Source organism: Prionailurus bengalensis, chromosome E1, assembly GCF_016509475.1.
Source record: "Prionailurus bengalensis isolate Pbe53 chromosome E1, Fcat_Pben_1.1_paternal_pri, whole genome shotgun sequence".
Lineage (NCBI taxonomy): Eukaryota > Metazoa > Chordata > Mammalia > Carnivora > Felidae > Prionailurus > Prionailurus bengalensis.
This window is the reverse complement of record NC_057347.1, coordinates 35,490,583-35,517,772: the sequence shown is the minus strand read 5'-3', so window position 1 is coordinate 35,517,772 and position 27,190 is coordinate 35,490,583. Positions and strand designations below refer to the sequence as shown.

At 50.0% G+C, this 27,190-nt stretch overlaps 1 protein-coding gene and 1 long non-coding RNA gene across 2 annotated transcripts in view; both read right to left on the bottom strand.

Moving 5' to 3' along the window:
- FAM117A (family with sequence similarity 117 member A) overlaps positions 1-17,904 on the bottom strand; it is a 43,860-nt gene extending 25,956 nt beyond the window's left edge. The window contains exon 1 of the mRNA XM_043584123.1: positions 17,694-17,904. Coding sequence (XP_043440058.1) covers positions 17,694-17,889 — 196 coding nt within the window. The 5' untranslated portion in view covers positions 17,890-17,904. The remainder of the gene's footprint in view (positions 1-17,693) is intronic.
- Positions 17,905-20,596: 2,692 nt separating this feature from the next.
- On the bottom strand, positions 20,597-22,692 carry LOC122485389. Its single transcript, XR_006297850.1, has 2 exons — positions 22,524-22,692; positions 20,597-22,194 (listed from the first exon to the last, which is right to left on the bottom strand). It is a non-coding gene; the product is annotated as an uncharacterized LOC122485389 (long non-coding RNA).
- Positions 22,693-27,190: the final 4,498 nt, after the last annotated feature.

The following is a 27,190-nucleotide window of genomic DNA, read 5'->3' as shown; positions in this document are numbered from 1 at the left end:
GGGCTCCGAGTGGGCAGGGCCAGCGGTCAGGTGTCTGTGCGTTGGGGGGAGGGTCCAGGGGGCGGAAAGCAAAGAGCAGACAGGACGCGGGACCGAGAGTGGCCAAGAGGGGCCTGGCGCACCACCACAGACCGGCGGACTCCTCCAGAGTGCCCACGACACGCCAGTCTATAAGCACCAGTGATATGGGAAGCGGGCACGGGGACAGGGATGAAGGGGGACGCTGTCTCTGCTGTTCCCTTCTATCCCCTGGCTGGAGATCAGCTCAGGCCTGACCACACCAGCAACCCCCCCCCCGCCGACCCCGGGAACCCAAAGAAGGATGACGGCGCTTAGAAGGGCAAGAGGGGGTCAGGGGAAGGAGGAAGGCAGCAGATGATGCAGGAAGTGAGGCTTTTGTGGCTGTCTTTCTCAACGTGGCCAGAGACAGAGCGTGGGGTGGAGGTTTGGCAGCTTGCACGGAGAAACGAGCCGCTGACCAGAGGGTCCCGGCCGGGCATCTGGGCGGGGGGTGACTTCACTCACGTTGCTACCTTTGAAGCAACGCAGGAGAAGCTTGGGAAGTAAGACAAGGCTCCTCTCCCTCATCCTCTGTTAACGTGAGACCTAGTGGTCCCAAAATACCCCAGAAGGACTACAAAAGGGAGAAAGATAGCCAGCGAGGTCGCACACGTGGCCAAAACTCAACAACCAGCTGGTCTCACAAGTGAGCTGGGAGTCACTTTCTCACGTCGCTGGGCTTTGGAGCATTACCAGCACTAGCCTTCTCGCCTCCTCTCTCTTTTTTTTTTTTTTTTTTTTAATTTTTTTTTTCAATGTTTATTTATTTTTGGGACAGAGAGAGACAGAGCATGAACGGGGGAGGGGCAGAGAGAGAGGGAGACACAGAATCGGAAGCTGGCTCCAGGCTCTGAGCCATCAGCCCAGAGCCCGACGCGGGGCTCGAACTCACGGACCGCAAGATCGTGACCTGGCTGAAGTCGGACGCTCAACCGACTGCGCCACCCAGGCGCCCCTCGCCTCCTCTCTTAAAGAGAGATCACATACTGTAACAGAAGCTGTACCTGCATTGGAGGAAATACGAAAATGCAGGTGAGCAGGAACTGAAAAATAACAACTATGCGTGTCCCCACTCGGGAGATCGCCACCTGTACACAACCCTTCCTGAGCTCTCTCCACGCACGCGTGTACGCATCTGTCTTTTTAATAAAAATGAGATCAGAGCATACGTGTTTTTCTACAATCTGCTTCTTGCCGGCAGGCATCTTCCTTCAGAAAGAGGAGCTGGCAGGGCGGGGCAGTCTGGGAAGCTGAGGCCGGGGGCACAAAGCTGGCCATCAAGGGGGCAGGCCCTGCCCCGTCCCGCCCCCCCTCCAGGCTGTGATGCGGCCCTTTTGTTGGGGGAGGAGGTGGGGGGGGGGGGATGTGAATCTGGAGAGGAGCAAAGTGAAACAGGGAATCAGAATTTCTAAACACTTCCCCAGGAACAGATTGGCAGTCGGTAGGGGAAGTTCCTTCCAGAAGCTTTATAAGGATTCTTGTTCCATTTCAGTACGTGTGTTGGGATTAAACACTGCAGACAGATCTTCGGAGCAACCTGTATAGTCCAGTGCTGCCGAACTGCTTGCTTAACTCAGGGACATGTGGGTTTTGGAGGGAAGTTGTGGTCAAACTGAAATCCCCAACATGACTGTACAAGAGTTAGAAGCCCTCCTTGGAAAGCCCAAGGAGACCCCGACCATCCCAGCTGGGAAAATCAAACCTGGGGCTTTAAACAAAGCTTCTTTCGGCGCCGAGCAAAGAGCTCATTTTCAACCACGACATGGAGAGGCTACAGAAACCAGATTCTAAAAAGAAAGAAGGAAACAAGAGTAACATCACATTTCCCTTACCGCGAAGGCTTACCTAAACAGAAAAGAGCGATGATATTTGTATATGCATGAGAAACCACTCAGCCAGACCCTCAGTGAATTCCTAAGTCCATGGTTAAGTGTGCAGCACAAGTGAGAGCATTTCTGGCCGTGTCTGACTTCCTAGCACACAGACCACATCTATGGGAAGCGGGAGAGAAGGGCCAGGAGCAACCCATCTAGAGATGTCACTGTGGGGGGAAAAAATAAGGAAGAGGCTGACTCTTTGTAGCAGCAAGGAGGAAAAGGGTGATCTCAAGTGTGCGTGTATGCGTGTGTGTGTGTGTGTGTGTGTGTGCGCGCGCGTACAAAAAGAGTAGACAGCAGTTACTCAGTTATTCGATTCTCAAGAACCTGCAGTTAAAAGAAAAGGAAGTGGTGTGAACTTTTCACCTTTTATCTGAATTCTCTGAAGAGTTCTGCAGGATTTCAACATCCTTAAAACAAAATACTAGCAGTTAGTGATTGGATCACGCTTTCCTTTGGGATCTACTTGGACTCTGCACGCGTAGCATAAATAGCACATAGCCTAGCCCTCTCTTACAAACAAAAAAAATCCCCACCCACGGTTATTTGGGAGTGAGGAATCTCTGGGCGGCCTATAAACTCAGAGGACGGGCACAAACCCCTCCGTATTTTCACTTCTCGCAACAATCTGATTCCTATCAAGTCAAGAAGGGATCACAACATCCAGTCAGCTCCCAGGTAGCCTTGTAAGATAAACTGAGGGAAAGGCAGCATCAGAGACTGAGAAGGTTCGTCCACAACAAATCCTACGAGGGGACACCTGTGACTGAAGCTCAGCGATTCCCGCTCTGAATGTGTGCACCCCATACTCTCGTGAACTCACCTACAGAACAGGAGGCAGAGTTTCCGGTGTGTTACAGGTGGGGGGCCTGTGACACACCCTCGTGTAAAGAGGCGAACTGATTTCTCCGGGGCCCCACAGACAATGCAGATGCGGATCTTTTTAATCCAGGAGAAGACTTTTGAGGGTGTAATTCCCACCCCCCCGTCCTCCACTGTCCGGCTCCAGTCTCTGACTGGCTGGCTGCCTTGATTGAGGAACGGCTTCCACGGGTTAGAAGAGCTCTAGTCCTTTCCCTCGCTAGGAACCAGGGTGATCATACCTGGGTCTCAGGAACACTGTTTTACCCGCTGGGCATCTTGGGCGGGGCCCAGGGGAAGAAAAAGACAATTTAAAAAATGAAGAGATTCCTTTTCTGGTGAGGAGAATGCAAAGTGGGTGAAAGAAAGAAAAGAACTAAGAACTCCAAATCGTCAAAATAAGGTCTGCTTTGTGAACAAACTAGGACTTAGTTTTAGTACCATCCAGCCTGCCTTCTCCCTGATCTCAAGCAAACTGCCGGACAGCAATATCTGTGTAAGCAACTATTATTCACTTTAACATCAGCCCAACTCCACGCAAAATACCTAGTCTTCGACGGAATTGGATTGACCCTGTTTTGTTGCCTCCCCCCGCTCCCCGCTGACGATTCCAAAACCCAAAAGAATTTTTAAAATTTTTATTTTGGGGGTAGCTGAATGGCTCAGTTGGTTAAGCACCTGACTTTTGATTTTGGCTTAGGTCATGATCCCAGGGTCGTGAGATTGAGCCCCGCACTGGGCTCAATGCTCGATGCTCAGCATGGAGCCTGCTTGGGATGCTTGGGATATTCTCATTCTCTCTTTCTCTCTCTCTCTCCCGCGGAGATATCAATGATAATGTAGAAGAATGGCCTTATTCTCAGGAGCCGCCACTGACGTTAAGGGTGAAGTGTCACGATATTTGTAATTTCCAAACAGTTCACAAAAAACAAACAAAACACACATACGGATGCACACGTAAGTCTAGACACACACATACCTAATACACAGAAGGAGAGAAGAGAGATTTGACAATGGTAGCAAAAAGTTATCGGTGCCTCTAGGTGAAAGATAAAACGGGTGTGCGTGGTGCTTACAATTTTTCTGTAGGTTTGAAATTCTCCGAAATAAAAGTTGTGGGGGGAAAAAAAAGAACGGGCTTGATTTGGGAAGACGGAAATTCCGTCCCCTCCTCGGCAAGGATCTAAACCCTTTAACATTTCAATCTTGGCAGGTTGTAGTCAAATTCAATTGGGTCACTGCTCTGGACTTCTAATTTGGGGAAAGGGAAGGTGGGCGAGAAGAAACGAAACAGCGAATGAGGCTTCATCTGAGGCAAGGAATTGAAAGATGTAAATCAGTACGAGGTAGAATAAAGATACCCAATGAAGGAGGTAACGTTAAATTAAGAAAGGTCACGTCATCCCGGGAGCAAGACCATGGGCAGACTGAAGGGGCTCCTCCAGGTCCAGAGACACAATCGGAAGTGGATATAGCCTCAGCGATGCCCAGCTAAGTTACCCCTGGGCATCCATTTGCCACAATTAGCTCTGTCACAGGAATGGAGAAACCAGTGAGATCTTGGAAACATAGGTAAAAGTGGCTAAAGGAAAGGTAGCTTCTAAGGCCTTAGAATTCATCAGTCCTCGGCATGGGTGCAAAAGCCAAGGAAAGCGAACAGACTTTAGTTAGAATAGGAGAGAGTCTAGCTGGATACAAGGAAGAACCTCCTGGCTCATCATAATTAGATGAGGAGGACTGCCCCAAGCAGCTCTGGGGAGAGATAACTGTATGCCCCTGGATGTCTCAGGAGTCACCCCCAGAAGGCAGGGAGTGACAGCAGAGGAGTCTGAGCCTCCTCTAGTTCTAGAATTCCCCAACTATTAAAGGGTAAATAAAAGATGGCCGGTGACCAATTCAGCTAAATGGAAAGTTCAGAGCCCACGCTATCATCTGGGGCAAGGTAAGGTAAGTTAAGGGGCAGGGGCGGGGCACAAGTTCACCGATTCAAAGGGAGATTTGGCTGATCAAGACAGCTGTGCTGTGGGCTCCCAGACCAAGCTGGAGCGTATAAACAGTGCTGAGTTTACCTGCAGCTAGCCACAGGCAGAAGGTCTGGTCACATGACCGGGCGAGCAGACATCAGAGCTCAGAGGGCACATTTGCTTGCTGGCTACACCTCACTAGGTTGGAACCTGTCAGGCTCTCTGCTCTTAACACTGACTCAGGTTCATTTTGCTCGGGGTTGAGGGTGGTGGGGGGGGGGGGCTTTAAGAAGCAATTGCTCAATTATTCAGGACCAGGAAGTTACGGTCACAGGGTCACGGGATTTGCTTTGCCTTCAGGGTCTAAAACCCTGTTAGGGTCCCTCTGCTCAGCCCTCGCAGCCTTGCAAAGCTGCATGGACCATGCTGTCCCACTTGTGCAAAATCTTCTCTGGTTACAACCATCTCCTTCCGCCAGTTCTACTGCGTCCCCCGGCCGCAAAGAGGAGATACCCAAGAGACTGCTACATCCCACCGAGCGGTTCTCCACCCGGCCTCGGACATTCTGGAACTGACCTAGCCTAACCTCAAATCCCAGGCAAACTCCCAGGCTGTTGCCCTACCGGTGGAAAAACCCCAAAGTGTGCTGGGCAACATTCCAGGACAGCCCCTGCAATGCTGCCCTGGTCTCTCCGGTTGTTCAGATGGGAGGCTCAAAGGTTAGGCAGTGCCTCCCGGGTAAACCTAGTCTGAAAAGCAAGATTAGATGGACCCTCCAGAAACAGCCTCGAAAGGTATGATGATTTTTTCCTACCATCAGTGTATGCCCAAGACCACTGATGACTTCAGAAGCAGAAGGACGCTTGCCAGGTCACCTCTCTACACGTGCTTGCACAGGCAGAGGTGGACGGGGCAATACATGTCACTGGGGGGTAAGTTACGCCACCTTCCCCGTACGCGACGGGCTTTGTGCCTGCTCTTAAATCAAGGGCTGTTAAATAGTATTGGTAGCTTCTTTTATAAGTCAGGCGAAGAAAAGGTTTAGCCGCCTGAAGCAAAGGAAAATTTGATCCAGAGAAACCGTTTGGGAGGTCAATTACCAAGATGTCCTATCTGTACCTCTGAGAACTGGAACTGAGAGGTGCCCGGGGGGCTCAGTCCATTAAGTGACTGACCTCGGCTCAGGTCATGATCTCCAGGTTCGTGAGTTCGAGCCCCGCATCGGGCTCTATGCTGTCAGCGCGGAACCCACTTCAGATTCTCTGTTCCCCTCTGCCCCTCCCCCACCCCGTTCTCGCTAAATACACAAATAAATAAATACTTAAAAAAAAAAAAAACAACTGGAACAACAAGGCTCCTTTGCCGCTGTCCCGTCTAAGTAGACAGCTTTTGGTCCCCTTTACACGGCTAAGCTGCACACGACCCAACAGGAATTAGGGGGCGGTCTTCCCCCATCCTCCTGCATCTTGTTCTGACCCTGGGTGTCATCCACCTGGCACTTTTTTAGGGGTAGGACAGAGCCGAGAAGAATCGGAGAATAGCGGGGATAGCCCTTGTAACTTGATGACCGCCTTAAGGCAAGCAATCTGAGTCCACAGGAGCTGGGGTAATAATACAGCAAAATGTTCATGGGTTTATTTCACATAACTGGCTGGAGCCCACGGGGAAAAAAAATCCTTTGGTGTCCCACTTAACCATCTCATGGCTCTAGGGTGGCCACAGGAAGGCCCTGCAGATAAAGGACACGTGCTAAAACTAAATTTTTGCCAAAACTGTACTCTCTGTGTTAAGAAGTAGAAGAAGACTCACTCGCTTACCCCAATTCTGGAAGCTGGGGGGGCGGGGGAATATCGGTTAAGCAACACTGTCAGGAATAATTCAAGGGGTTCAAGGAGCGCAGAGAGCTGTAAACCATGTGGTTTGGGGTTCGAGCAAAGGGGCCAGGAAACAAATGACAGTGTCTGAACTTCTCCCTCTGCTGGCTCAGCGGGATGGTCAGATGCACCCTCTGCGGGTCCTGTGGTTAAGTAGGTTTTTGATGACTGAGAGGGAGCCCTCCCTTTGTGTACGAAGTTGTAACTCCTGGGCACTTGGGAAGACACGCCGCACCCAACTGCATAAATGCCCCCCCCCCCCCAGGCTCCTGAGGGTCCACCGGCCACCTGGTGCTCAGTCGAGAAAGCGCTCTGGCCCAGGCCCGTACTCTGGCGTTGCTCTCACCCGACTGCTCTCACCCTCCGATCGCGGACGTAAAAACTCAAAATAGAATCACTCCACGGCTCTGGCGCAAGACAGGCCTCCGATCTCCTGCACTTTAAGAAACGTAGAGAGCTGACTGAAGAGCAGAGTTAAGAGTGTTTCTCAGAAGAAGGAAGCAGTTCTCCCCAAGGAGGTACCTGGACATCATGAGCGGACTCAGTGCACTTCGGCAGACAGCTGCAGTGCTGCTGACCCCCGGGCTGGGTCAGCGTGGGGCACGGACGGGGCTCAGGCACGCCACGGCAGGCACCCGATCGTTCTTGGACTCTGATGGCCCCCTTATCCCGCTCAGGGAGTAAGGACAAGCCGCGGTCTAGTCTCCTGAGGGGTGGCCTACTACAGTGGTCAATACGTGGACCCCCATCCTGCCTCGTCCCCGTGCGCTACGTGGTCACTTTACTCCTCTGGGCTTCAGTTTTGCTGTTAAATGGGGAGAATAAGAGAGGTTATAAGATGGAGGGAAGAGAGCATATAGTCTACAGAACTCCTGGTCCAGTCACACCAGTCAAGCATGTACTCATGTTTTAAACTTTTTATTTGGAAATAATCTCAAGCTCACAGATGCCAGCACACGAACAGCAATATGGGACCCCCACATAACCTTTACCCAGATTCACCTTCTGTCAGACCCTGGCCCCACCTGCTTTTGCCATTCGCTTTCTGTCACGTGCCCTTTTTCACATGCACACACTTACTCGACACCTACGTGGTCACTCACGCTCCAGACACACACTCACATTCAGATAAACACACATACCGTCCTTTGTTGGGTCTTTGGGTGGTGTTCTGTTTGAAAACAAGGACGTATCGGAGGGTGGAAGGTTCGAGATGAAATGGAAGCCAGGGGGCCCTGGCTACTTGGTGGTGGGTCCACTGCTCCTCTCCCTTCTCCCTGCCTCCAATGCAAACAGCTAGGGCTCAAGTGCCCTGGCTTAGGGATGAACTCATATATGGACAGGGACAAGAAAGAGTACCTGATACAGAAAATAGTCGGTTACTCGTTTCTTTAAACAACAAAACCCACAAAAAAACAACAACAAAGCAGTTATATGAACCATGGAAATAGTTTTATTATACAGAATTGTCTTCGATAATATTTGTCATAATGGGATTCTCCCTTACGAAGTTGAGACGCACTGCAGGTTGGCATACGGCTATGGGAACATTCAAGAATTTTACACAAAATCTAGTTTCGTGAGAGAGGCCAGGAGGGAAGAGCTGCCCGTCACCCTCTCGGGAGAGGCCAGGTGACCTCTGTGAAGCAGGCCAGGCAGTTCTCCGTGACACCAAGCCCCTAGATGATGGAGCTTTCTCCTGAGTTCCAGTCCCCGATATTCCCCTTTACTGCGCGCACGCTGGTCTCATCAAGGCACTACCACATGTCACAGTGACTCTACTCCCATGTAACCTGAAGCTGGGAAGAGGAGACGCACTCAAATAGAGTGTGGCGGGGAGGGGGGTGGTTTGCACCAGGGATCCCCTCCCTGTAAGGAAGACTAAGCTGTCATCATGGTACCATGCCACCCGCCCCTGCCCCCCACCGAAGGAATGCACCACCTGCACTTATTCCCAGGTGCTCTGTGGGGTTCCAAGCAGTCACATATAAGAAAGACGCCCTTTCCCATAGGCTCTATCTTGGGGGTCTCTCCCTGACATGGCCCCAAGCTCTCCAGGACTGTGACCCCACAAAGGCAGGAAAACCCTGCCTGCCTCCTGGGTCTATCTGTCCCTGGTTAGCTTCGCATTCCGCGCGGAAATGGTGCCACTATCCTATCACGCGTTTAATACACTGACCACCACCTCCCAACGGGCCACACCAAACGGACAGGCGCTGATGGGGTGCCCAAGGAACGAACAAGCCTCTTCGCCGTCCCTTTTCCTTTCCAATTCTCTTTGGGTCGACCCGAACGAACGGATTTCCACTCCTGGGCTCCAGGCATACACGCAGAAGGGAAACAAAGGCTGGGCGTGTGCGGGGCAGGCAGCAGAGGGTGCCAACCTGGGAGGAAATTCACAATGGGTTCTCCACACAGATGTGGGAAGAGCCCTGAGATCAGGAGCAACAGGGCTTTATTAGTCACGTGGTCTGGGGCAAGTCACTTCCTTTCTGGGCCTCGGTGACTTATCTGCGAAAACAAGTAAATGCCACCTGCACCTACAGGGCTGGAAAAAAAAAAAAAAAGGCTAGCGCTACTTATACGCTCAAACTTCCCTGAACAAGACAAAAACTTGTTGGGATTCACCGACTTTGCTTTCCGTGTGAAGTAGCTGCTTTCGTCTTCTCCTGTGAACACAGAACCACCCAGGCCCGAGGTTCCAGTGAGAAAGAGCCCAGATGCTGCTCTCGGCAGTGAGAGGTGCACACGCCACACGGGTGCGCGGCTCATACCGCCTTCTTCACAATCTCTAAACCCGGACTGGGTAATCCCGTGAGAAAGCTCTCTGGTTGCATCCCCTCCGTCTCACCAAAGGGCATCGAGCTCCACCCTCAACCCCAGTTGGTCTGTCATATCTGATGGGTATGAGTTACAAAGACAATCCCCAGACAGAGGCCGTGTGGCAGGTTTACGGCCAGCTCGCAGGTGTGGGGCAGGGAGCACACGTGTTATGGGCGCCCGTTCTCTCCAAGCCGTGTGGGCGATCAAACACGCACCGAGCACAGAAAACTCTTCAAGGGAAGGCAGTAGTGTGTGGGGCAGGGAGGAGGAGAAGGGAGGTCGGGGTAACAGAAGCTGTCTCTCCTTCCTCTCAATCACAATCTTACTCTGTCCAAAGTTACCCGCCCCCCACCCCCCAGCTGGGCAGGTGCATAAAACCATTTTCACTAAGCCGCCGGGCCCATGGTTGGCAACTTGAAAGGCAGAGGAACACAGTCTCCATGGATGACGGTGCATGTGTCCAGGGCTCGGAGAAGGATGACGGGCATCTCTTTCGAGCATTTCCCCGCTTGCTGGGGGCCTGGGGGGCACAGGAGAAGCGGGATGGTGTCTGGCTTGGGAGAGGGGGACTCCCAGCCTGATCACACCTCTAGGGGAAGCCTGAACCCCGCCCCACCCCCACCCCGGGCCCACAGCCAGTTCTGCTCCCTAGCCTAGAAAGGCCAGCGATTCACACTTTGTTTTTCCGCTTCCCTTCGCTATACATTATAACACTACTAGGAATGTGGTGTAAATCCACCTGGAATGAAAGGGTACCCAGTATTCATCTTGGTTTCCTTGGCCTGTCACCCATAGCCACTTCTAAGCCTAAATAAAGCCAGGTAGTCTGGCTTTTTTTTTTTTTTTTCACGGAATCATGACAAAATCCTAAACGTTGGCTGTTTTCATGGATCGACCTGGTAACTAACTGCCCAAGCTCACCCTCTGGCTTTAAGTACGAAGGGAAGGGAACCTACAGGCCTAGCAATGACATCCATGGAAATGCCACGTCTTTGCCACCAGCTGGGCTTCAAGCCCAATGACCAGGATGAATAGGAGACCAGTGATTTAAAGAGAGAGAGAACACTAACACTTCGGGGAGGTGGGGGGGGGGGGTTGCCTTGGAAGTAGCTGCAGAGAGGTATTATAAAGGGGGCACAGTGTGTGGGGACCAGAAGTGGGAAAAACCATTTCAAATGAGCCTGGGGGAAGTGTGGCTCACTCTCCCCACCCCTGCTGCCTTTCCAGCAACTCAATCCAACAAGTATTTATTGAACACGACACTCCCCATCTGCCCTGGCCCTCCCTCTGCAAAAACACTCAAATCTGTTCAAGCTGCAGGGTGAGTTCCATTGCACTTGAACTTGAAACATGAGGTGCCTACCTTTTAAAAAGGCAGGCACACAATTTGCAGCACGGGCTGAAGGGCCTAAAGAGATCTGAGAAAGTGAAGAGACACAGCTGACCAGACAGGGCCACACCAATGCCACTTTTGAAAGGGAAGGGAAGAGAGGAGAGTAAACGCTTAATTCAACCTTAGGGAGAATAACACATTGGCCAATTAAAAAAAAAAAAAAAAAACTTACTAGAAATAGCCCAGTAATTCTCTAATTAACCCTACCTAACACTAAATATTCCTTTATTCTATGCCTCCTCCTGCCTGGCTTTGTACTTTATTCACTTGTGGACGTGTTAGTAATTTGCTCTTGGAGTCTTATGGTTAATCGTACCTTTGCCTCTTAAGGAGGTGAGACCACAAGGCTCTCGTGCATGTTTTCATTTAGGATCAGATGACGGGGGATTCAGGTAACAGAGCTGGGGGTAGACTGGGCCTGCGCTGATTAACATAGTCCCCTCCACCTCCAAAAGCCACCCTCCATTTGCAAGATAGGGAGTTCAGGGCCCGAGAAGAGGCACCCCAAACTTATAACTCTGCCCTGCCAAATATTGCCCGTTCTCTAAGAAGCCACATTCGGGCAGCCACAGAGAAGATTCCACTGCCCCTGATCACAGGCCTGCTGCTTCAGATCAACCAAAGCCCCCAGAGGAATCTTCCCAGGCCTCCCCCAGCCTCCCACCCTTTTTATTAGGGAGCCGGAAGTAACAATTGTTCATGCGCAGGCAATGCTGAGCTCAAGGCACTCCATCTAGGGCTCGTGAGCAGGGCAGGGTAAGTATCCGTCTGCACAGAGCCCAGACTTCAGTTCCAGGGTCCTCAAGGGCTGGAGCTAAAAGATTCCCTATCATGAAACACTTTGATAGCATTCTTCTCAGTTCGTTAAATGCACCCTTGATTGGCTGTAGCCTTCTGACACAGTGAAAGTGAACCGAGGCTCATTCGGGCCTGAGGACAAACATTTAAAAGACTCCCGAGTTGAGCACGCAGCTTTGTAGTGACCCTGAGGAAGAGGTGTGGAGGAGCGAAGCAAAGCGCCTGGGAAGAGTTTTCAAAACCAGGAGGTTTGGTGGGGACCATGAGCTGGAGGCCTGAGTGCGGGCAGCCGGCGGTAGAGAAACTCCCTCCATACAGCTGTTCCCAAGAACAACGAGCCCTTCACAAGCTCCTCACCGCTGGAGAGGAATTGGAGCGCGGATAATTTATAACTTCAAATATAATCCAAAACTCTTTTCTCTCAGAGATCAGGATTTGGTTTTGACCTAACAATGTGAATAGATGCGGCTCGTGTTTGGTTAATTCATAACCCTGCAAACCAAATAATGGAGCCCTCTGTGAAGATTCAACTCAGGCAGGGGGAAAAGTGGCCCAAGTCTCCCACTCATCTTTTGGCGGCTTCCACTCCTCCCGGCTCCTGTTCTATCCACCTCAAAGTGGGGTAAAACTTACTAACAACCCAAGAAGGGACTGTCCACTCTCACTCAACCAACGTGCTGGCAGGTACCCACCTTCTCTCTAGATTGGGAAGGAGACACAGGTTTTCCCCTTGCAGCCCCTTGAGAGGGCTCCAAACTGCCTGTAGCATAAGGGTAAGCCCAGGTACGACTAGGAAAGCATTTGGGCAGGTGTCAAACAGCACTTGATAAATGGGATTGTGTCAGCCAGATTGAAACAGCAGACCTGCCCCTACAACATATCACACTTTGAAGTGTGAATCCTTATGGCACAAAGGCTCTATGTGAGAAGCGTAAAAACCCAGAGGAGGATGCTCGCTTTGTTTTCCTTTTTTAAAAAGTAATCTCGACACCCAACGTGGGGCTCGATTTCACAACCCAGAGATCAAGAGTCACGCGCTCCACCAACTGAGCCAGCCAGGAGCCCCGAGGACGCCTGATTTCTAACACTTCCATTAAGACCAGGGAATGCACTGAGTGATGTATATAGAATGGTTGAACCATCTTGTACAGCTGAAACTAATATAACGCTGTAGGTTAATTACACTTTCACGAGAAAAGGAGTAAGATCAAGGAAGAGCGTGGCCGTGGTGCCCATGACACCGTTCGATATAAGGTAGCCAAAAATACAGGTAAAGTGTTCTCCGCTATTAAAGCCCCCCCCAACCACTTTGGCAAAACTCATGTGGCCACCGCAACTGGAAGGTTTCCGATCCCACCCCAAATTTTCTGGAGATCTGGCTGCACTTGGAACCAGAGAGAAGCATGTCCTCTTACCACCACACCCCACTTTTGTTCTCACCCCTCCTCCACTGACCTCAGATGGTTTAAAGTATCCTAGCTCTGCGTTACGTGAGCGGGGAACTTCCCATATGCAGAATCCTTCGCGATCCAAAACACCAAAGAGCACTTTGACCCACACTCCTTTGCGTACCAGAGGGATAAAGCAGTGAGGCAACCGTGGCCCCCAAATTTCAAGGATGCCGTCACCGGTGATATCATTTAAGAGAGACTTCCAGCAGTGCGTTTTGCTGACCGTGTGCCTGGTGTGGGCAAAGCTGTCAAAAGCAAGTAAGCAGCATCAGGCTAAGCGGTGTTTAACGCTTCCCAGACAGAAGCTGCCTCCATCCCAGAGTTTTCAAGAACAGCTGGAGCTCTTGAAGGATTTCAAGTGCACCCCCAGGCTTCATTATAGCAAGGTGGCTCCTTGGCATAGAAGAATTGGGATTGCTTCTGGTACCAGGGTCCAGAAGGACCAGGAATTGATGAGGGCTGTCTCTCAAGGTCCCTAATAAGGGACCTCCTTTATGTGATTCCAGACCTATCTAAACACCCATCCCCCAAGGACTAAGTTTCCAAAGCACTGCAAGGAAAAGAGTTTAATAATTACCGATAGCATTTCTAATAACAATGCGGCCTTATATTCACTGACACGGCCATCCAGGAGAACCAAGTGGACATTTGAAGTAAACCCATCCTACGTCCCCGTGGGGAAGCCAGCATTTCAGGGCGGCCATGACTACCGCCGGCTGTTCAGAAAGAGAAAAGGGGTGGAGAAAAATCCCCAACAGGAGATAAACCTAAAGTAATTTCCAATGGAGTTGAAACGCGTTCACTGCAGTTGTTTCCGAGGGGATACGAAGGGAGGGGGTACACATTTGCCTAACAGTCAAGCTTTTATGTAAATCCAAATTAGTTTATGTCCACTGAACACATGCCACCTGAAGACGGCGGCGGGGCGGGCGGGCAGTGGAGGGTAGAGAGCCTCGATTCACACGTGCTGATCTCCCACAAAGACTGAGAACTGACTAGAGGCAGATGACCCCCGCCCCCCGCCTTTTCTTTTCGCGTAAAATGAGTGGGAATATAGGCTTGTTACCTTTCTTTACCCTCTTAGAATTTTCTGACAACAGTATACGCTACATGTATTGAAACTGATCTTTATATAGGAATAATGGTAAGGAACATTGTCTAAGACAAAGGTATCCCAATTTTTCCTACAAAGTGCTATGGTAGTAAATATTTTAAGCTTTGTGAGCCTTATGGTCTCGATCACAACTAGTCAACTCTGTCACCATGGTGCAAAAGCAGCCACAGACAACACTAAAGAAAGGAGCACGGCTGTGTTCCAATAAAACTTTATTTACAAAAACAGGCAGAGGCCTGGATTTGGCTGCAGGCCATACTTGCCAACCCTTGGTTGAAGAAGGTTCTGATGGGCACAGGAGGTACACAGGCGACACTTGGCTCCCCCAGCACCTAGCTGGCCCCAGTAATTCTTCTCCGCTAGAGAAGAACTTGCAAAGCTGGATTAAACATTATCTTCATTCTAGAGATATGAAGACAGAGACACTAAGCAGGATAGGGAAGACTGAAACCCAGAACGGTTCACCTCCTAGTCCCGTTTGGTCCATCAGGGGTCGTGGAAGAACATAAAAGTCAGCAGCCTCCAGCTGACATGAGAAGCAAACGAGAATTTAATTAGAGGGGGAACTGCCATAAGAAATGTATCTTGGGTTGCTATTCCCCACTGGTTGATCTTAGCTTTCTTAGAGTTGACCTTCATTTTCCTCTGGGCTTTCTTTTGCCTTCCGCGCTGCTGGCCCAAGCTCAGAAAAGAAGGAAGCCGTTCCTCACTTTATGAAGACATTCCTTATGGATGAATGGCCACAGAAGGTAAATCCTGTTCTTTACATCGTCACCCTGTGTTACAAGGTCTAACATATCTCGTCAGGAACACAACAGGGTGTGTGGGAGAGAGATAACTGCACAGCCCTGAACGCTACGTCACCTCGAGGTGGGAAACAAACAGTGATGACACCTGATTATCCCGGAAACCCAGGCCCAGCTCACGTGCCCGTTTTCCACAGTTGGGTTCCAGAGCCCTGTTTAGAAAGCTCATTTTAAAAGATGAGGGAACACAAGCGCAGGAGGAGGCCCTGAAATTCTGAAACCTGCAGTACTGGTTTCAGACCAATATAGGTTTGCTCTTTGAAGCCTGAAAGGCAATGGGTTTTGGCCAACACTGCTCTCACCTTGGCTAGGTGGAGGGAAGGGTGACGATCAGCAGCGGCAAACACTGATGGCACCTTCTGCTAGTAAATGGCAGAGCCCGGATCGTAAATGCAGGAATTCTGGCACCCAAAGCCAGGAGGATTCTCTTAAGGGTTTATGAATGCAAGGCGTTTCCTCCTATCACACATACCCTACTGGCCTAGAGGAAACCATTTCTGCCACCTCTCAAGTGCAAGATATGGAAACAATCTGAACGCACATAGACGGTAAAGTTAACACGTAGAAGACCTAATGTGCTCCTAAACCAAAGGCCATACACGTTTCCCTTAACGTCTACTCACAAAGAAGTCCACAGGCCCAGACCACTCCTTCCTTCTACCTTTCCTCTGTCCTGCCTCGCTGAAAATCTATACATAATGCCACTAGATACCAGATAATTGCCTCATGAATGCCTCTGGGGTACGAACAGGTGCAGAATTTACCCATCAGCCCAAATCCATACACAAGAAGCCACTCAACGCGCCCTAAACCGCGCAAAAAGTTACGCAGAACTCTAGCTTCCTATGGTTTTTACCAGGATCTTAGGGCCCGTGGCCTTATAAAAAGAGGCCATGCAAAGAACCCGGGTATCCAAACCTACACTCTTCTTTCCACGGCATCCACCAGTGCTTCTGCCTTCAGTGTTAAGTTCTGTGGTAGACACAAAATAACCGCTCTTAAAATACGATCGCTACCAGATTTCCAGCTCCTGCATAGGCAGGCTTTCTGTGGATTTCTACTAAAAGTGACTAAGGCTCTGGTGCTTGCTGTTCTACTAACTTCCCTGGACTCCAGGGAAGTCCAAACAAAACCAACAGGTTTGTAATCTTGTGGTTTGCTTTGTGGCTCAAGATAGGCATGAGTTTGGGCATTGCCCTGCTCTACGCTACCAGATTCTAGGCATACTTTTTACTAGTTGGTCACCATCTTGCTGCCAGATTTGCCCAAGTTTTCTGTGTTCCAAGATGCAGTGTTAACATTCACGCTGCCCATCCAAAGAGACTTGGACTTTCAACTTCAGAGACCCTCTTAATCCCGTTCCTATCTAGAAAGGCACTGTAGAAAAGCAACTATGGTTTCAGGAGGGGGGAGTGTGGCAATGAGGCTTAGTAATCACAAAAAGCTCAAGAAACTCTGGTGTAGAGAATGTCATTAACCATTAGACGGCAGAGACCATGACTTCTGTACGTTCGGTAGACTCTGAGGCTTTGGAAGTGTGCAGTGATCTTTTTCACATCTGGTGTGAATCAAGTGCAAGCCTCACTTTCCACTTATTGCCAACCTCCTCATGTAAGTGGGTTCCTTTCCCCATTCCTAACTGCCTGCCTTTGTGGGGGATCCATCACAGCTTTGAGTGTGAAAGCAAGGTTAATCTTGCTCCTCCCTAGCTTCCCCACACCCACCACACCAAGCTGCTCTTAAGGCACCGTCTCAGTGCTGTTCAGAAAATGGGGGTATTTGCCACACTGTACTTGACTGTAGCCCTCACCCCACTGCCACGTTGGCTGGCAATGCCTGGGACAAAAACAGCCTTGGTGGGGGTAGGAGGGAATGGCAGGGGGCAAACTGCCCAGGCTCTACACACACATACATACACACACACACACACACACACACACACACACACACGATGCTTGGAATGAGACAGCCATATTAAGCAGGTCAATGATCTGGGAGCATACAACTTGTGGGCCACACCAAGAGGAATGTAGGGAAATCGGAGCGGAGCGTTTGTACCGTAGTGAACGCCGTTAAACTAACTTATTCCAACGGCTCGGATGAAACCAGCTCCGGGAGGTGGCATAAAGGGAAGTGCACGTGAAGGGCTGGGGAAAGGAACTCCAGAGCTGTGGAGCGGGATGCCGGGGCCAAACTCAAGTTGGAGAAGTAACACATGGCTCCACGGGGCTCTCCTCCATGCCCCTCCCCCTCCCGGTGCAGACGTCCAGCGCCCACCGGCTCCTCGCTCCAGCGCCAGCCTGCACAGGGCGCCCCCTTCACGCGCCACTCATTCCTTCCTCACACCTCGCTGCCACCCCTGCGTCTTCCACTCACCCCCACACGACACCTCTGCCCACTTTTCGGTTACGCCCCCAAAGCCAGCCTCCGTCTGCCATGTCCCTCCCCTCACCTCCCGGCCCCGACTCCCCGCACACTCTGTCCCAGCGGTGGACCCCAGCGTTCACCGCTCCTCGCTCTCGCCGCCCTCGCAGACTTTGCGCGACCCCCTTTCTCTCCCCTCGCCCCCGTCCACTTCCCCCTCACGCTTCTCCCCACACCCCTCCCCCCCGTCACGCGCCCCCCTCCCCCAACGACTCCTCCCCCCGGTACCCGCTCCAGGCCCGGCTCACCTGCGCGGCCACCCCCGTCCCGGCGCTGGTGCGGCTGCTGCAGCTGGAAGGGGACCGTGGCCCTGAGCGGCTGCAGCCCAGCCCGGGGGGAGCCGACGGGGGCTGGGGGAGAGCAACCCCGCCGGAGCCCCCCGGCCCCTCCGCGCCCCGGCCCCCAGGGACCTCCGCCTCTGCCGCCCGCTGCGGCCCCCGCCATCGCCCGCCAGACAGCCTGCCTGCCTCGGCCCCACAGCGAGCCCCACACAGCCCCCCAACCCCCGCTGCGGCTGCTTATCTGCCCTGCGGGGCGGAGACCGGCCCCCTCAGCCCAGAGCTCTCATTGGCCCGCATATCCCCAGACCCCTCCTCCCAACCAATTCGCGGCTTGTTCTTCCCTTTCTAGAGGATGATTGGTCGATATGCCTAGCGATCCAACCCTAGACCCCACCCTCATCCCACCCCCTCCCGCTTTCCTCTGCCCGAGGGGCCGCTGATTGGTCCGTCCGGAAGAGGGCTGGTTCTCCAGTGCCACCAATGAGAAGACGCAGAAAAGGGGAGCGTCACACCCAGTCCCAGGTAGTATGCAAATACTCTGTCACGTGACGTCAGGCTAAGCGGGGGCGGGGCCGGGTGTAAGATGGAATCAAATACTAGTGAAATCATTATGGGGGGTAGGGAGGAGTGTCAAACTTCCAGCAATTGAGCCCGGCAAGCACCAAGAAAGCGATAAGTTCAAAAAGCATTACTTTTGATTTAACCTAAAAATACGAGTTTTGAGTCCTCATAGGATCGCAGTGCTGCTTCCAAGCTCCAGAGTAAGAGTCTACACATTAATACAAAGTTTGCATATATTTGCATGCGATTTGCATTATATTCGTGCACTTAATGGCTACCGTGCCTCATGTGACACCCACATTTGTCTTTCTCCACGTTTCCAAGTCCCTAGCTGGTGTGGGTCCAACCCCCCCCCCCCCCCCCCGCAAAAAAAAGCAGCTGCTAGCCTGTAAATTATATTGAGGCTGAAAAGGAGCCGGGAATTTCCCTTCAGAGCCGTCCATTCCAAGTCTAACTCAGCAGAGTGGAAGGAACAAAGTGAGAAACTTGCCCAAATTTGCACAGTGACTCCATTAGCAAATCCTGGTCTTCCCAGTTCTGTGCTCTCTGACCTACAAGTCAAAATGAGATGAGACGGTCCCCGAAGAGGATGCATGCTTTTGTAAAAATCAATGCTATAATATATATGAGGATATTTGGGAAGGAAACAGCATTTCAGTTACTATTAAAAACTATTACTTGTCAAAAGAAAAAAATATTACACTTGGTATTTATTAACTTTTTTGTTCTATATATGGAAAAAGCAAAAGGCAATGAACCCTGGATTGTCTGCGATAAGGGACCACACAAATAATTGGATAATTCCCTCCAGATTTATATTTAGCTATGAATTCTATTTTTGATCTTGCTACAGATTTATCTTTCTATTTCTGTTTTTGCCCACTTTAATGTTAAAATGAAGGTATTCCCTGAAGCCATACTAGCTAATCAGAGAAAAGGAGGTAATCTGGGAGCATCCTGCAAGGCAAGGAGAGGTCATTCTGTGATTATGCGTTGAAAACAGATAATACCCAAAGTGGAAATTCAAGAGTTGGTTGAATACTAAAATCAGTTTACATACACAGAACAAACTGAGGCAATGGAACATCCGGAAGCATGGTTTTCTTTGCAAAAAGTATACTCTAGCAGAGTTGAAGGGTATACTTCAAGATCTGGCATTTGAAATCTTTTTTATTGGCTGGGAAACGCTGTAATCCTTTTCCATGAGGAAGACAACTTTAACACAGGCAGATAGAAATGAACAAAAATTGATGAACTGATAAAAAACAAATCAGAGTCTTTATAAACTTAACTCAGTGTTTTAAAAAGTGTCTTGCAACCTGTAATATTCCTCAATTGCAATTAGTTCCAAGTCTTCATATTCTTTTTATCTTTTTTTTTTTTTTTTTTTTTTTTACATTCTCATGACAATCTGGAAGAAGAAAACCATAGATTTTTATTAGGGAGCGAGTAAGGAAACTAAGGGCCAAAAAGGTGAGTCCTTTTGATTTCTAGCTCAGATTTGTATCAGATCTTATGGAACCGCCCTGTCCCACATCTCCATTAACAAAATCAGTAATGGTAGCAGCTAACATTCACTGTGTTTCCTTCTCTATGTCAGGTACATGGTAAGTACTGGGTGTCCATTCTCTCGTTTAATGCTTGTTATCACCCCTGTGAGATGGGTATCATCTCTGATTCAGTGAAGTTTCAGAAAGAAATAGCATGCCCAAGGTTACTCAGGCAGCCTGACTCTGCAGTTGAACTATTCTTGTAAAACTTTCTCATGAACACAGATGGATTACTGCTTATCTTTTACATAAAGAGTCTCCAAAGATGCAAATTTGGGTGAGATGTTCAAATCAACATTTTCCTACTACTTTATAGCTTTCGCATACATCATCTCATTTAATTTTCACCACACCCCTGTAAAGCGGGGGAAAAAAATGCAGACATTCTGTCCCTATTTTACAGGGACGAACCTGAACCTGATTCTCAGCAGCAGTTGTTCAGAGAATAGAGCGCTCTTGATATTCCTTGGTACCTGGGGGACTAACTCTGAGTTTCCAGGTAAATGTCTAAGTCACAGGTATTAGATGACTTGTTCAAGATCATTCACTCAGTAAATGGCGGACCTGGGACTTACATCACAGGTCGTTTGACTCCAAATTCAAGTACTTTCCCAACCAACTCAACTTCTAGACCACTGGCTGACCTAACAGCCAAAGGATGGTGAGAACCAAAGGGTGGCCAGTTGGTCTCGTGAAATCTGTTCTCGCCTGACAACATACCCCATTTCTGGACCCCTCAACAAGTAAATTCTCAGACAGTTTTAGGAGATGATGAGTGATTTTTATTGGTTGAGCCACACAGGATGTGTTAGAGGTTAAAGCCCTGGGATGAGGAAGCTTGAAATACTTTGGGCAGGTGGCTTCCTTTCTCTATGCAAGCATCACCTCTGCTCTATTAACCTCGAAGAGTTGTTCTAAAGATAAAATGGCACAGTATTGGAAGATGCATTCTTCCCTTGGAGAGAAGGGTAATGTGGGCAGTCTCAAGGACGTGGTGTTTAACTTTTGTTCTAAAGCCGAGGTACCAGAAAATGAGGGCCCGGACAGTGGAAGAAGAGCCAGCGGAGATGGTGTAGCTGGAGAATTGGATCTTCTGAGGCCAGAGAGTCATGGTCCTTCTTGATAAGTTGTTGGCAGACGACATTCAAGCTGACCTAGCTGAAGGAGTGAGAAGGCAGGCATAGGAGATCCCCGTCCACTCCTTACTCAGGTATCACACCCAAGCAGCTGTCTCTTATTCCCTTTTCTATCACAGATAGCTTCTCCTGGCACGGGCTTGATGGTGAGGATAAAGACCTCATCTGAAGATAAACTCTTGTCTCTTTCCTCCACTGAGAGAAACTATGGCTTTGTGGAGGCTGGGTGATGCTACACATATCTTGCCGATGCCTTACAAAGCCTCTTCCAGCTTGCAAAAACAAAACAAAACCTTTGTGACTGTCCCTCCCCCCCATCGTCCTTGTCCACGTGATTGTCATTCATTAATTTACTCATCACAAACGTATTCAGACAACGACTCCGTGCCAGACACAGAGCTTGGCACTAAGGAATGACCATGATATTCAGAGACACGCTCCCTACCCTGGAACTCACAACCCAGCAGGCCTTGAAGCCTGTATGCCGAAATGGTCCTGGGCTAGACGCTATTCCGATTGAGACATGATGTGGCTCCTGCTTTCAGGGCCTTTCGGTCAGAGGCAGGCACTCAAAAACAGCAAGAGTGGAGGATTACTTACGCAAAGCAGATCAATAAATCGTTTCTCCTCTATAGGAGACTTAGTTGCCTCAGAGGGCTCCAACAGCAAACGCTCGGTTCCTTGATCCCAACCTACTTTGGGGATGTCCACAGTTGTCACAAACAAACGAGGACTCAAAGAATTGGAGTCACTTTTCCTACAGGAGTGAGTCAGAGGTACAGCCACTCTCCGAGCAGTCCCCCTAGGGCCTGCAGTCTTAAAAGTTGCAGGAGTCTGAGGGAGTACCGTGGGCAAAAGGCTGTGGGGAATTCTGGCCGATCGGAGGATCAGCAGGGAGGTGTTGTCCTGCTGATTACTGAATTAGGAGAAGGCTGGCGTCCTCAGAGCCAAGAGAAGCGTCCCAGTTTTGAAGGTGCTGTCCAGCCCTAATTCCGGGACACCTTGACCCTCACCCTGAGCGTTTTTGCCACGGTTACCAACAAGAATGGGAACTCCAGATTGCCGTTTTTACCCTCCCGAACCTGTAGCAGTTCAGGTTCAAGTCGTTCAAGCAGTTCAAGTAGCAGTTGTTCAGAGAACAGACGGCTCTTCGTATTCCTTGGTATCTGGGGGACTGTCTCTGAATTTCCAGGTAAATGGCTAAGTGCTTCCGTCTCTGGCCTTCGGGTTCCAAAATAATAAAACAGAAAATCAGATGACGCAGATACACAGTGTCTCTTTCCGACCTACCTCCTTTCCTCAGCCTCTGTCTGAAATGTCAGGCCCGGCTCCTCAGGGAACGAGATCCTGAGGAAATGGGGTCAGAACTGAAGGAGCAGAGCGGCTGGAAAGGGGTTGGGAAGGAGGGTTGAGGGAATGAATGAGGTTATGGGAACGAGAGCAGGGAGGGGGTCCCAGCCCTCCACACCTCTCCCACTCTGGTGGCCTCTCTCTCTCTCTCTATCCCTTCCCTCTTACTCCCAAGGTAACTAGATGGCCTGGATTTTGACCTTCGGTACCGTGTCTGACACATTTCATCCTTTGCTGCGGCCCACCGCTTCCTGTCTTCCGGCTTACCTCTCTCGCTTGCTCACTCGCCTTCTTTCGGACCGGATGACATTGACTCCTCCGTTCTTCGTTCCCCAATCTGGAAATCAGATTTGCCTCCGAAACGGCAGGCTTTTTTTTTTTTTTTTTTTAATTTTTTTTTTTCAACGTTTATTTATTTTTGGGACAGAGAGAGACAGAGCATGAACGGGGGAGGGGCAGAGAGAGAGGGAGACACAGAATCGGAAGCAGGCTCCAGGCTCTGAGCCATCAGCCCAGAGCCCGACGCGGGGCTCGAACTCACAGACCACAAGATTGTGACCTGGCTGAAGTCGGACGCTTCACCGACTGCGCCACCCAGGCGCCCCCGGCAGGCTTTTTAAAAATGAAGATTCCTTATCCTTAACAACATAGGATGTGGTGGAAGTCTTCAAACAGGGAGAGGGTAAATAAATGTGGGATCAGAGACATCGACATTTTGGAATGCTGGTCCTAGGGGCACTCCATGGAAAATACAGAGTAAATTTTTTTTTTCATTCTACGGATGGAGAAACGGATGCCCAAGACAAGTGGTCAGAGGCCACTCAGAAAATCAGACACAGGGTAGGAGACCAGGGCTCCTGCATCCCGTTTAGTGTTGTCGGAAAACATAAATGGCTTTTGAGGGAATTTAGATAGAATACTATTCAGCAATAAAAATGAACGACCTAGTGATATGTGCCGCAGCATGCATGGACCTCAAACGCATCGTGCTAAGTGAAAGCAGCCAGATGCAAAAGACTACATAGTATGCGATTCCATTTATAAGAAATGCCCAGAAAGGGCAAATTTATAGAGACAGAAAGCAGATCAGTGGTTGCCTGGGACTGACTGGGAAGGGAGCAAGGGTTGCCTGAAAACGAGCACGGTAAAACTTTTTGGTGTGATAAAATGATCTAAAACTGGAATGTGGTGGGGCGCCTGGGTGGCGCAGTCGGTGAAGCGTCCGACTTCAGCTCAGGTCACGATCTCGCGGTCCGTGAGTTCGAGCCCCGTGTCGGGCTCTGGGCTGATGGCTCGGAGCCTGGAGCCTGATTCCGATTCTGTGTCTCCCTCTCTCTCTGCCCCTCCCCCGTTCATGCTCTGTCTCTCTCTGTCCCCCCAAAAATAAATAAACGTTGAAAAAAAAAAATTTATAAAACTGGAATGTGGTGACGGTTGCATGAGTCTATAAATTTGCTAAAAATCACATGATGATACATATATAATAAGTGAATTTGATGGTATGTAATTTATGCCTCAATCAAGCTGTCTCCAAAGAAAGGAGTTAGATATGTTTAAGAGTGAGGGATCTCTGATATGTGCCAACTCTGCTAAACCTTAAAAAAAATTTTTTTTTAATGTTTATTCATTTTTGAGAGAGAGAGAGCGAGAGAGCGTGAGGGGGGAAAGGGCAGAGAGAGAGGGAGACATAGAACCCCAAGCAGGCTCCGGGCTCTGAGCTGTCAGCACAGAGCGTGACGTGGGGCTCGAACTCATGAGCTGTGAGATCATGACCTGGGCTGAAGTTGGCCACTTACCTGCCTGAGCCACCCAGGTGCCCCAAACCCTGGTAATCTTTTAAGGGAATGTCTCGGGAACCAGCGCTACCCCCACGATCTCCCTAAAAGGTCACTATGAGAGACATAAGATTTGGCTCTTTGGCCTATGGAACACCCAGGCTGGCATTTTTCATTTTTTTTACAAATGTCCTCCTCTCTAAAATAGAGAAGTTTCCTAAAGAGAACAGGTGCGTCTCACTCATCACTCTTATGGCCTCACCAGCACTGTGACCGGCATGCAGGTCGTGCCTCTCAAAAAATGCAATGAATTCATTCATCCAGAGGCACCTGGATGGCTCAGTTAGTGGGGCGCCCAGCTTTGGCCCAGGCCACGGTCTCCCAGTTCATGAGTTTGAGCCCCACATCAGGCTGTCTGTTGTCAGCGCAGAGGCCGCTTCGGATCCTCTGTCCTCTGCCCCTCCCCAACTTGCACTCGCTCGAAAATAAATAAACATTTAAAAAAATGAATTCACATGAACTCTACTTCTGCCGCGTGCTGCTGTGTCACGTGACCATGGGCGCCTTGGGTTACGTACACTCCCAGGTGACTGTGGAGTCTCAGCTCTATTTTTTTTAAAGATTTTTATTTTTTTAAAGTAATTGCTATACCTAACTTGGGGCTCGAACTCACAACCCTGAGATCAAGCATCACGTGCTCTACTGACTGAGCCAGCCAGGCGCCCCTTAGCCCCCTTTAGATTTCCCTCTTCTCTTCCCATGTACCTTCTTCAAGCTGGCCTCAAAGATATAATCACCCCAGGGCAAATAAGCTACAAAACCCTAAACATTCTCCATCTGATTGATTGCACATCCAATCCCTCTCCCTGCCCCTCACACCATGCTCCAAATCAGGCATCAAGTGTCATGAAATCCAAGTGAAAGATATGCTAAATATAACGGAAGGAAGGAGTGATTGGAAAGTCGGTCTGTAGTCTGATTTCCTTCTCCCCAGTTCTGAGCAAAGGGAAACGTTTGCTCTGGTATTTCTTGCCGGCAACTACTGTGAGCCACTGCAGCCAGCAGTGGTGAGACAGCCTTGGCTGTTTTAAGCGATGGATTATTTCTCCACACGATCCCTCTTGAGTGTTTCTGATCACTCTTGAAAGTTGGGGCTCAACGTCCTGTAGACCGAAAGGAGCGAAGCCTCCAGGTTTTGTGAGGCCGTAATGCTTGTCATTGGGGCGTTCCTCTTTAAGTTACAGAGTAAAGCCATTAGAGAACCAGGCACAAGGCCCTGGAAGGTTCTGTACACATGAGGGGCTCTGACTCTTAAAGTTTCATTAGCTTTATGGTAAACCCGCGTCTGACTCAGAGAGTGAAGTCCGGTTATATCCCGTCCAATTCTTCAAGCCCTGACTGAATGAGGTATCTATTCCTGGTTTTTCCTGTGGATATCCTGTACCCAACACATGTACTCCACAAGATGGCTCTGGCTCAACAAAATGGCTTTGGCAGCTGAGTGTATCTAATGAAAAAGTTCCAACGGGCTGGATGGACACTCCTTCCATTTAGTGACTCACGGCACTTAGAATCGCCCTCTGTTCAGAGTAGACGGTTTCTCCTGCTGTGCATCATGGAGGGTGAGGAACTTGTGCTCAATTCTGGAAGCCCCTGATGGCTCCAAGCCTCGAGGATTTGTGTTGTTGTGCAGCGGAAGGGCCTGGAATGTTCCAGTACATTCCACCAGTGGCCTTTGTGACCCCTGCTTCCAATCAACTTGGGCAAAGGCCTGGTAGTCTACAAAGTATCCTGTATTCTGCTGGGGTAGGAAGCAGCTCGGCCTTGCTTCTTCCATGCCACTCTGATAATATCGCACACGTTGGCACCTTCCTTGGAAGTCCCACCCAGAAGCTCTTTCCAATTCTTTGATCTCCTGGGTGTTGGCCTAGAATGTCAAGCCAGGGTTTAGAACCCAACCCTGCCGATTTCTCGGCCCCCGTACACTCAACTCTGAATTCTTCCGAGGACAGATTGAAAATCCTGGGATTCCCTGAACCAGTGGTGGGCCTGCATTCCTCAAAATGCCCAAGAAGCCTGTACCACCTGTGGAGACAGTAACATCAGGACCCCCGGAAGGAAGGGATATAATCAGGATGCTAAAGGCCATGTGACCCTGCTACACAGCATAGAAGAAAACATCCACCTACTGGGTGCTTACTATAGGCTAGGTAATCTGTACACATAATCTCATTTAATTCTCAGCATTATTGTACCCTATACAGTAGGTATAATCACCCCCATTTCACAGGAAGGAAAACTGAGGCTCCGAGAGGTTAGGAAATGGGTTGAAAGTTATATAGATAAAAGTGACAGGCCCACCTGCTTTTAAGGACTGTGTGTATAACCTGCTACTGGCCGCTGGGAGGGTGGGGGTCAGAGGGATACAGACCTATAGGTCCATCCCTTCCCCAGAGGCTGAAGGTCAGAGTTAGGAAAACAGGCCGGACCAGCCATGCCACCCATCAGACCACCTACTACCCTGCCTCCCTGTCACTTCCCCAGCCTTAAACTCTTTCAAATTCTGCCTTTGTTTATATCACAGGAAGCTGTGCTCAGAAATGATGGAGGTGAATCTGGCAGGTTCCAGCTGTTCCCGGTGTGGGAGTCGAACATTTTTTGGAACTTCTCCTTGGCAAAAGCGTGCCTTTCCTTCAGCGGACTAGCCTAGGATCAAATCCATTTGCTTCCTCCGAGCTTCCCAGCTTGGAGGAGGGGAGAGAGATGGGGAAGCTGGGGGGTTTCCATTTGGAGAAGTGGGAGAAAATGAAAGGGGGTAGAAGGGCATCATTGCTCTCTGATCAAGGCCTCCAGAGCTCCAGAGCCAAGACTCTTAAGAAATTTCTGTAGTGTGGCCGGTAAAGTGAGAAAGCTCTTTGTGGGGTCAAAGGAGAGGCGACAAGAGGAGGCCCTGTGGAAGCCTCACCAGAGGAGGGTGGGAAGGAGGTCCTGGTAATTGATCCGGGCCCCGGATGCCTGCGTGGCTCTGATGGTTAAGAGTGGACTCTTGGTTTCGGCTCAGGTCATGATCTCACTGTGCGTGAGTTTGAGCC